This window comes from Hippocampus zosterae, chromosome 11 (assembly GCF_025434085.1).
Source record: "Hippocampus zosterae strain Florida chromosome 11, ASM2543408v3, whole genome shotgun sequence".
NCBI lineage: Eukaryota > Metazoa > Chordata > Actinopteri > Syngnathiformes > Syngnathidae > Hippocampus > Hippocampus zosterae.
In genome coordinates, this window is record NC_067461.1 from 9,537,645 (window position 1) to 9,549,688 (window position 12,044).

The following is a 12,044-nucleotide window of genomic DNA, read 5'->3' on the forward strand; positions in this document are numbered from 1 at the left end:
TATTAAGTGGAAATCAGTTTTTTGTATTTTGTATCTTTCATCTAGCAAAAAAAGCTACATTTATTTTTATCCGAATACCTGATTAGGTAGAACATTGGTTGACAGGTTAAAAAGTCCGCCTGACAGTGCAGAGGTGCAGGGTTCGATTCCAGCTCCTGTGGGGACTTTGCATGGTCTCCCTCGTGCCTGTGTGGGTTTTCTCCGGGTACTCCGGTTTCCTCCCACATTCCAAAAAGATGTGTGGCAGGTTAATAGAACACTCGAAATTGTCTATGGCAATGATTGTGAGCTTGAATTGTTTGTCTATGCCTGTGGGAGGGCAATCAGTTAGGGTGCACCCCTCCTACTGCCCAAAGACAGCTGGGAAAGCCTCCACTATGCCCGCGAGCCTTGTGAGGATAATAATAATAATAATTATTATACTTGTGGTGCTAATTTCCATTTTCTTCCTTAATGTGGTGCACAAGGGTGGGGAGGACAGGAGGGACAGTGACCTCCTTTGCTCCTCCCCCCTCTGCAGCCTCTTACGAGCGCTGCCTTTGCGCATGTGCTTTGGTGCGCAACTCCCCAAAAACGACTCAGAGGGGCGGGAGTTGGGGTTGCAAATAGTGAGACAAGAAGACAGGAAGACAGATCGTGAGGAAAAAGGTGACAAGCCTCTACTGTGATCTACATTCACACCCCGGAAAGAGTTCAAGCCTGTTCCAAGATGCAGAGAGCACATCCACGATCGTCCTGCTGGTGGCTGGCATCTTTGCTGCTGCGAGTCATCTGCACCTCATCCTCCTCCCCTTCTTCTTCTTCTTTCTCCTCGCCCTCTTTCCCGATATACCAGAGACGGGGAGTCGGCGGGTCTCGGGCCGGCTCTCTGGGAACACCGCTGGTTCTGCTTGACGTCAACACACGCAGTCCCACCCGAGTGCTCAGCGAGAACTTCCTCTCGCTGCAGCTGGATCCGTCTATCATCAGTGACGGCTGGCTGGTATTCCTCAGGTAACTTTTGTGGAATAATCGAAAAGTCAAATGATGTTGTTTTTTGTCGAAGAAAATGAAAGCAATCTGTATTCAACAGATTCATTGCATTTGCACATCATGAAATGAAAAATAAATAAATAAACGGAGTTCGACCCTTCGTAAAATAATTTCTTCGTCATATTTGGATAATATCGCCCAGGGTTAAACTTTGTATTTTGTGCGGAACAGTTTAATTCCCACAATTTTTGCAGTTATGTCACCTTATGTAAACGAGAACCAGTTTATTTTGAAGTTGAAAAGAACCCCCCCCCCCACAAAAAAAAAATTCTGCACCAGACAATGACATACTTTTTCATGTTCAAATAAAGGAGTGGGAAGAAGCGTTATGCTATCCTCATCCGTTTTCGGTTAATCTGTTTTACTTCCACGATAGTACTTGCTTTCGTAATGATATATTGTTTATGAGAAACTATAAATTGTCATAGAGCGTCCAAACAATAACAAAACAGACGTGCATGTACCAAATAATTATAAACATGATAAATGAATGACCAGTTACACAGTTACTTCGTACCTTCTCCAATAAACAAAAAACAATGCGCTCAAGAACAGGCTATTAATGTGTACGTGTGTGCGTGCGTGCGTGTGTGTGTGTGTGTATTATGTATGTATGTATATATATATATATATATATATAGAGAGAGAGAGAGAGAGAGAGTATATAATATTTCTACAACAACAATGAACAAAAACGTTTGCATAGATATGACACATTTGCTTCGGCGAAAAGAAAATATACTGCATCATAAAAATGATAAATATTGAATACTACAGACGAAGACATGATATACATTTTATATTTAAATTACTCTGTTTAAATTATGGTCGCACAATAACAGAATTGATGGTCATTGAAACAGATGGATTCAAAAATATTGGAAAACTCAGTACTAAACTAAAAATAATAATAATAACAAGCATAAATAATATATATTTATCTGATTCCAACTGAAAATCTAAGGGTAAAAAAAAATGTTTACCTTAAAAAGGGATTTACTAACAGGAAACATTGCGAATTTGAACGACTGAATTCCATATTTAACTTTTAATAAAGTCGCTCTCTATGTAGAGTAGAACACGCCAATCAAACTGCCACAACTCGTTGCCTTAAAAACGAAGAAACGAAAAAAAATATGATTATTCTACGAAGTGTCTATTCGTGTATTTATTTATTTGTTTATTTATTTTTGGACAATAACCCGGAAGAGCTAACTGAAGTGTCCCCACAGCTCCAAGCGTCTGGTGACTTTGGCGAGAGGCCTCTCTCCAGCCTTCCTCCGCTTTGGCGGTAAAAGGACCGACTTTCTGCAGTTCAACAACCAGAAGAACCTGGCTAAATACAGAGGACTCGGGCCCGACTACTACCTGAAGAACTACGACGACGGTAAAAAGAAATGAATAAAAAAAAAACAACAACAACTTTTTAAGTCTACATTGTCACATACAAAGAGCCGCGTTTCTCTCGTTTCACGGTAACTGAACCACTTTGCCCGTGTAACGGTGCTCCAAATGAATTGCTCCCGTCAAAAGTAATTTACTTTTACACAAGTCAATTTCCGTTACATCAGGTGTTGGCCATGAGGGCCACAATTAGTTTAAGTTCGCTCATAAACTTGTCAAGGTTGGCTACTTTATTTGTTTCATATAATTGAGATGTGAATGATGGTGAAGCGCAGCGACTTCCAAGTAGTGTCAGTTTAAGCGAAGACAATGTAGGCAGGCAGTTTAAAAGTATCTTTGACACTTAATTGGTTAAGACTTGTGCGGAAAAATTTATAATGCTTTTTAAACAGTTGACATGTTTACAGTATTTTATTTATCTTTGATAATATTTGATGCTTTACAACAATAATAACGCACATTTAAATTGTCATTCATTTTCAGCAGATGATTTTAATATCTAGGTATATTAAAGGCAAAAGTAGCGACATGATGAGAAGTGGTTAATACGTCTGACTTGCAGTTCGGAGGTTGCGGGGGTTTGAATCTGCCATATATGTGGAGTTTTCCCCGTACTCCGACTTGCTCCTACATTCCAAAAACATGCATGTGATTGGTTTTCAATGACCTGTGATGGGCTGGCTTGCCAGCTGGTACAAGCGACAGCTCACCCATGACACAATACTTATGGAAGTGTTATGGAAGCAGTGGTGGGGAACCATTTCAGTTCTTGTTTAAGGTTTCCCAGCGTTAATGAAAACAAATGATGCAAAAGACACAATAAGTATCCACTCCAGTTGGACTATTTGCTTTTACTATTTTCTGACAATTCATCTGTGGTTTGTGTGTTTCTCGACTTGCAATATATTGTACAGTACTTGCTTTTGCTTTTTTTTTATGGGCGCGGGGGTGCTGCAGATATAGTGCGAAGTGACATTGCGATGGACAAGCAGAACGGTTGCAAAGTGGCAAGCCACCCCGATATGATGCTGCAGCTTCAACGAGAGAAGGCGGCCAGCACACATCTCGTCCTGCTCAAGGAGCAACTGTCCAACATGTACAGCAATGTAACAATAACAGGTAGGAGATCCCACGCGCACTTGCATGCAAAGTATGACTTCCTTCAGACAAAAATGACTTCTTGATTTAACACATTTGGGCTTCGATGTATGCTCGCACAGAGGGTTCATAGCATGCCAATGAAAACTGTCAGCTTTCAAAATGACAAATGCAAATTGTAGAGGAAGAATGTAGGGATGGATTGAGGGTAGGTTCGCTCTGTCTAGTTAACTCTGTTTCCACCAGTTTAAGTTAACTTAAGTTGACCTCAGAACTCTTGAACCCCCATTTTTGTGATTTTGTGCTCCTTTTTGTCTATTTTTAATGATTGATTGCAATGGAAACTCAGACTGCAGAAATGACTGCAGTCTATGGAAGTATTCAGGAACAGTGTGGCGTTGCATTTAGAGCAGAAACGTTCCCATTGGGTCTCTTTAGGATTTGTTCACTGCACTGAATGGCTGTGTGTGTTCGTAAATTCATTCTGATACCCGAACACAACTGAGAGTGCGAGTATTTCGAGAGGCAGAGTGCACTCCTTTTGATGAATCAACACACGCATACATGTTTTTTGTTGTTGTGATGAAACTGCTGTAAACATTAGCTCCACTGGCTCTTTCAGTAATGGTACGAGACTAAAAACAACTTCAGAAAAAGCCAATTCCGTAATTTACCAATTTGAGTGGATCCACGATACCCGAATGATGAATGAGGTCATTTAAATTGGATTGGATTGGCAGATGTTTTACATTTCATGCAAATTCGGGGATCGGTTGGAGTATAATAATTTGCTGATTGATCCATGAGGTCATTGGTTAGTTACAAAATAAGGCACTACAGCAAACACAATCTTGTTCACTGCAGTGATGTTTTGTGTTGCCATCATTAATAATCCAACATTTCTCTGCATATACAGTTGGATTTTTCTTCAGAATTTTTCCAATAATTTCAAATAGTTTGATTATTATTTTTGTTTTCCAACAATCTCTTAGTTGCTAAATGGTCAGAGAGGTGGAGAGCTGGCTCGGCGTGTATGTTGAATGTATCCCTAATCTCGTTGCCCCCCCCACAACACAAAAAAAGTACTGGTACTCCAAAATACTCCTTGCACACACTCTGACAATGAGTGCCATTGCCACCTCCTGCAGCTCGAGTTTGCACTCAGTTCAGTATAGCAAAAAAATAAGCATATTCCTCAAGGTCAAAAAGCTACCACTGGCATCACTCCAACTATTTGAGAAGAACTGCTGTAAAAGTTGGCAGTTCTGCCTTCCTGTTCTGTATTCTTAGGACCACCACAGATTTGTGGTTAACAAAGTTGACCCTGCAATTTTCCGCCTGTGGAGGTAATAGTAGATCTCTAACAACAAATGGGATGGCATATCTACAAGACAATTTGTGAAATTAGGCTTAAACAGCTAAAACTCTTCTCCTGCGCTTTGAATTAATAGTGGCAATTTGAACAAGCGTTTTCATGCATCCGACCAGACACATGATGAATTTACCGATCAGCTCATTATCCCTACGTGGAATGCTGTGTGAAATTAAAGACACTTTGTTGTTCTATGAAAAGAGCAAAGGTGGATAAATTCTGGATCTTCTGTTACCGCTCTGAGGCAACATTTTTACATCATCTCGCCATGATAGAGGCTCATGATTACTCAATGTAACTGTGTGGACAAGAGAATAAGAGAAGGGTGCATTAAACCACGAACGTCAGTGGTGTGTGAGCAATGAAAAATGGCAGGATCTGTTGAATAATCGACCACAAGCGCTCAAAGTCAGTGTTCGGTTGCTTCCCATCTATTGATGCATGCAAAATGGCAGTCTGTGGAGAATGAACGTATTCCAGACGTGTTTTGCAAGCCCAATGGTGCTTGCAAAAGAAAATTGTGAACTCCTGGGTTCAAATAACAAGATAGTTAATAAATCACATGAATTATTTATTTTTTAAATGTAAAAAGTTTCCATTCATAGCGTAAAGATGGATTAAGAACAAAACACATTGTGGTTGTCTCTTTGCTAACTCTTTGATAAATTACATTGAGAGAGGCGAAACGCAATTTTGTGTTTGAAGTCATACTTTTTTCCTCGAATGATTTACATAGTGTCTGGTTTCAATTGTAACTCTCCTTTCTGGTGAACATTTTGTTCAAATGAAACAAAAATAAAAGGCAAATATGAAGTATTCTTCAAATGTGACTAGTGACAGCGTAATTCAGAAATATTGAAGCAGTGTGATATGTAATTATACTAACTCGCTCCTCCATGCTGTTTTCTGCATAGTTTGAGCATTATGTTTCTAATTCATTGCATCCTGACTGAGGATTGTGTCCTTGGAGACGTGAAACTATGATCGAGTTGTAAAACAAAAGGGGAATTATTTAAATTAAATATTTAGAAAAAAAAGATATTCATTCATCCAGAGCTGATTTATTGTATTTTGATATTCCGGAGAACAGTTCGATCAGATTGATCCTTCCCGCCCACTTTGATTTTGTTTGTCAGATTTTATTTCACTATATAATGAATCAATTTAGCCCTTAATACATTATTTCACATTTTATTTGGTTGTTAATATTTTGATCAATTCCATCCATCCATCTTCTACCGCTTATCCGGGGCCGGGTCGCGGGGGCAACAGCTTTAGCAGGGAAGCCCAGACTTCCCTCTCCCTAGCTACTTCTTCCAGCTCTCCCCGGGGGATCCCGAGGCGTTCCCAGGCCAGCTGGGAGACATAGTCTCTCCAGCGTGTCCTGGGTCTTCCTCGGGGTCTCCTCCCGGTGGGACATGCCCAGAACAGCTCACCAGAGAGGCGTTCAGGAGGCATCCGAATCAGATGCCCAAGCCACCTCATCTGGCTCCTCTCGATGTGGAGGAGAAGCGGCTCGACTCTGAGCCCCTCCCGGATGACCAAGCTTTTCACCTTATCTCTAAGGGAGAGCCCGGACACCCTGCGGAGAAAACTCATTTTGGCCGCTTGTACCCGGGATCTCGTTCTTTCGGTCACGACCCATAGCTCGTGACCATAGATGAGGGTTGGAACGTGGATCGACCGGTAAATTGAGAGCTTCGCCTTTTGGCTCAGCTCCTTCTTCACCACGACAGACCGATACAACGTCCGCATAACAGCAGACGCTGCACTGATCCGCCTGTCGATCTCTCGCTCCCTCCTGCCCTCACTCGTGAACAAGACCCCAAGATACTTAAACTGCTCCACTTGGGGCAAGATCTCCCCCCCCCGACCCGGAGGGGGCACTCCACTCTTTTCCGACTGAGGACCATGGCTTCAGATTTGGCCCGCGACTCTTGTGAGGGTAAGCGGATTAGAAAATGGATGGATGGATTTAATTAGCATAATACATTTTATTAGATTTTTTTTTTTTACTATTTATAAAGCAGTTGTGACGAATTGTATACCTTTGTGTGACTGTTAAAAGGGTAACTAAACATCTCATGGTGGCAAAAGTAACTGATTATTTGGACCCATCCAACGAAATGGCCGACCGATTTAATCGGCTGACTGATATCACCGCTTTTAAAATCTGCAAAATCTGTCGATGCTATTTGATTTTTTTTCTTCCGTTTTTACACAAAACACAGATAATGAAATAATATGAAAAATATCCCCCTGCCGAAAGTCCCCAATCCCCCCAAAAAAATGATTTTTGCAACAAAAAAAAATCTCTTTTATAAAGAACTACTACATGACATGGTAAGGTAAAGCAGTCACATGTTGTGGTGTAATCGATAAGCAGTAAGGGACCCGAAATAAGTTTTAGTCTGCCAAATATCGGAATTGGCATCGACCACAAAAAACCCCCCAACCATATTGTTTGGGCACTGCTATTTTCATTAATTTCTCTAAAGGAGGTCAACTGGCATCCTGCAACATGTCGTGTTGAACTTTTCCAGTTTCCACTGTACATTCGTGAAGAATTTGGGCCAAAATACCTTAAAAGTGACATGTGAGTAATGTGATTGTTTACTTAGAGGTCAGATTATTACATGTATCTGCACTCTGTCTAAACAGGCTTTAGTGTGAAGACCACACATCTTTGTGGTGTGAAGACTAATAAGGGTTGGGGATTAAGGGAGGTGTTTTTAAAATGGTCTGGTAACAATCAGCCTAAATCCTCTGTCTGCGTGTGCGTGCGTGTTTCTATGTGCAAGCGTGAGTGAGCAAGTGTTTTTAAAGGTCCGTTTTAACAGTCTTGCTCCATCTCATTTCCACTCGCCACTATTTGACCTTTGACCCGGGCTTGTTAGAGGCAAAGCTATTAATAATGGTCCACGTACAGCTCATGCACAAACACGCGCGCGCACACACACACACTGGACAAATAGGCTGAGCCCAGACAAGGTCACGCTAACTTTTTTTCCAGACCCCCATTTCAACCCTCTTCCCTATTTATCACTCATGAGTTTACTGTTATTGTTGCACTGTATCTTGTAATTTTACGCGAAAGTCCCATGTTTATTTGACTCGCCAGAAAATCGCATCATCAGTCTGCCAACCAGCCATCTCAAATGCTGCGTCCGTGTGTTTAAGGCTCAAAAGATAACCTTGAGGAATTTTCTCTGTTATTATTCTCGTCATCCGTCAAAATTTCACCCGAAGGAAATCTCCCATGATCACAGGAACCTGTGAACCAAGAGTTGGAATACGACCTCATTCTGTAATATGTTTTTGCAAATAATCTTCGAATAATCGTACTGCTGAGGGTGGAGTGATAGCAAACCACCCATCGAATTCAGTTGCATCTGAGTTTCCATTTGAAAGTACTTTCTAGTAAGTACAAACATACATTGTATAGTCAATATATGACATGAATTTGCCAAAAAGTGGAGATTTGGATCCTACCGTCTGATCGTGGACGGTAGGACGGTAGGATTCCGTGCACTGCTCAGTGCGACAAAAATGGCCAAAATTTTACGCCCGGCGTCACCTCGCTCTTTTCCGCTGAGTGCTTATTGCACACTACTTTGGAAGTCTCTGCTACTTATGAGCCGTGGCTGGATAGCTAGCATAGCTAAGCATGACGCAATGGCAAAAGTTAACTTAGCGTCTGCTTAGCATAAGTCACCCATAATCGGCTCCGTGGCAGCCACAAAGCTGCACTTCTGTAAGTAACGATATGACAAAGATTAATTGAAGATGGGGAGAGTAACGGAAAGCCATGCAAATTGCTAAGCTAATGAAAAGCAGTTGCAAAACAACATCGTAAGTGGAATGCGATAATCTGAGGAACGTTTGGGAGCAATTCTCATATTGATTTGATGTTGTCCGTGCGACCGGGGTGGCCACATTGAGCGCTCGTAAAACATGATCTCAAAACTTGAAGGTACGTATGACATACGTGTCCAAGCTATAGTTTTCTATTGTTTTTCGCTTTTGAAATATCGCATGATGATTTGGGATTCGTCACCCCGGGATTTACATTGACTTAGTTTAGGAAAGGCAAGCCATGGGAGAGCCGTCGGACTGTAGAAACGCAGTCAGGTGACAATTTGCATCATTTTAGCATGAAGAATAGCCTTTAGCGATGAAAACCATCAAAATGGACTGTTGCCAGGAAGAATGCTTACCACTAGCGCTGTTGGTTATTTGCATTTTTATTCTGAGGTCTGCAGCTGCTTTTGTCGCTAATACAATCAGAGGAATGCGTAAAACAAGCAAACATCGATGTGCATCTGGGAACATTTTCTGGTAAATTACTGTCTTTCAGCAGACAAGAGTCAGTATGAGAATATTAATCGAAAAATGTGCCCATTGGCATGAATACATTTTGGCGAGCAGTGTCATGAAATAGTCCACCAGGAGTGAATTCACAAGACTATATGAGCCTGATCGGAGACATTAAAGCGCCCCCAAGCAAAGAGACTGCATCCTGGCTCCTCGACAGACAAAATGAGAAAAACAGAGCCATACGGAGCCCCTTGGTATGTTGCCATTCCATCTTAATATTAAAAAAAAATCCCCTCTTTGCAGCATTAACAAAAGTAACATTTCTCAATATTTTTCATGATTTGGGTTACATTCTAAAGGGTTTATACCCTCATGAAACATTTGGAAAGTTATGGAAATTGAAACAATTAATATAGCACTTTCGAGGTCCTTAATAAAAGTAACCGTTTTGGCCAAGTTTTGGAAACATCACTGAAATATTGTGTATTATAATATTATAATACCATATTCGTAATTCGTTAGTTCACATTAGCACAAAGCTAACAAGTGGAGCGTTCGCCAGCGCTCTCATCTGCTCGCGGTTCAACATGGATTTTGAAATGATTTATGCGGTTTGATTCAGAGTCTATGTTGTTTCAGATAACCATGTGTTTTTACTCCCCCCCCCCCCCCCCCCCCGACCCCCTACCCCCTGTTTTCGTTTTGCTTAGTGTACCTGAGTAATTTTCAAAATGGGCTGACTGATGTGGGTTTTTTTTTTCCAGTCTTGGACATTAAGTCAAAAATTTAACTATTGCTTTAAAAAAAACAGTGCAAAAGCGTAGATTCTCAAATGGACATTCTCAAAGTAATCGGTGCGTGCTGCAGACCAAAGACAGGAAAATCGTAGGCAAAGACAACCTCTCAGATCGGGATAACCATTAAAAACTTTTATGCACCAAATATATGGCAGGTCCAGCGAGTACATTGGGTACCCGGGTTATCGGCTTTAAATATAAGAAGGATGTATTTGTTGGTTGAGTCATGAGTTGGCTTTATACTCTGGCAGATGTTAGTGAGCATCAAGCTCCTTTCTTTTTTTCTCTCATTCTCAGTCTGATCTCACATCCAAGGTATCATGTGACCGAAATGTTTACAGCCTTTAATCAGTCGTTAGGTTTAACCAAGCAACATACAGTGGACACCAGACACCAATACACCGTGTCTTGCTTTTTGAACTGACACAGAAGTGCAACCATCCAACGCTGTGGAAGCCAGATTGCTCAGAACGATTGGACTCAAGTGAGGAGGAACATGACAAGAATGACAATTAAGCTTTGCGGACCGCGGGGGACTGAGCATCTGTAAGAGTTTTGGAAGTGAAGCTGCCTTGACACTAGTTTGTGATTCACTCACTTTGTGCAATGTGTGGTATGTAAAAAATCTAATGGCACACAAAACACTTTTTCGATTTCATATGTCGACTAAACAGGACATGCTGATGAATAGCTTTGACACTTGCTGCTTTACGTTCCCTTTCTATGACGACAACAACAACAAAAGTGGAATATTTTACATACCGTACTCTGCCAAATGCTTGTCCGCCTTTTCTGATCGGGGGGGGGGGGGGGGGGGGCGCCATGTCCACCACATGCCAGAAACCAACTGGAATGTTCTCGTTTTCTGGCAAGTTTAGGATGGTGGTTTTTAGTTTTTTTAACGTTTTTTTTAATGTAATCTGAACAAATTGGAAATAACATTCTGGGGATTGTGTTCATTCTTTACGTTTCCTGTATATTGGATATGATGTGAGTTTAGCATGTCGAGATGGTGATTACATTATGTTTTGTTTACGCTGTCCACATGGCCTGTACAGGTCCAGATGTTTGAAAGAATACCTACAGTGTATGAAATCGCAGAATGGAACAATATCTAATTCCATGTGTTTGCAATATGCTCTCAGACAAGTGCCCAGCCACCTGCAAACAAATGCCATTTTAATGGCGTGATGCATTGGATGTTTGAAACCATTGTTTGTCCTGACACTCGAACTGCACATTTGTCATCCGAGAACATATTTTGTGTCGGATTGCTTGCTGCTCGAATGGATCGAGACCGTTTTCAATGAAGGATTTAGACATTTCCCCCACCCCCACAAGAATTTTGGCACTTCATGTTTGATGCGTCCAGATGTATTATGACAGTAAACTCCTTCATTAGAAGAGATACACGCATTCTAGTATTTTAAATTTGTGAAATGTCCGAATGAGATGTGAGTCCATGTGTGGATTTTGGGCTGACTTTAAGATCTTTATAGGGCTGTTCACACGGCAACTTTTACTCTGATCTAGCACCGGGGCTGCCCCCCGCAGAGCGTTCACACATACAAAGTTATACCGGTGTAGCCCCTGAAAACGGCTTAAACTGGAGCATTTTTAACCCTGCTCAGGAGGTGGTTTAAAAATTTACTCCGGAGTAAATGCTAGTTTGCGGGGCAGCACTGATATAAAATGGAACATTTGAACGTTACAGGGGGAGCCTCGCTACGCGTGAGAAGAGTTGATTCCATACAGGTATTGCATAACTTGCATCCTGGGTATTTTGCACTTCTTTCCTTTCTCTCTCTCAACCTTTTATGGCCGTGGTCACCAAACTATGGCCCGCGGGCCGGATCCGTCCCATCTCCACATTTGGTCCGGCCCCCCTGAACAATACCAGAGTCTTTTGATTTATTTTTCATCCATGTATATTTGTATTTTATCATAAAATTTGGCTTTTGCAATAAAATAATCCTTAGTTATGAACCATTTTCATGATTAACTATTAGCTAGTAACAATTTCA

General features: G+C 41.3%; 1 protein-coding gene across 1 annotated transcript in view; it reads left to right on the plus strand.

The window, feature by feature from the left end:
* The first annotated feature begins 442 nt into the window (after window positions 1–442).
* Window positions 443–12,044, plus strand: part of hpse2 (heparanase 2) — a 45,945-nt gene continuing 34,343 nt past the window's right edge. The window contains exons 1-3 of the mRNA XM_052081308.1: window positions 443–993; window positions 2,265–2,419; window positions 3,394–3,555. Coding sequence (XP_051937268.1) covers window positions 710–993; window positions 2,265–2,419; window positions 3,394–3,555 — 601 coding nt within the window. The 5' untranslated portion in view covers window positions 443–709. The remainder of the gene's footprint in view (window positions 994–2,264; window positions 2,420–3,393; window positions 3,556–12,044) is intronic.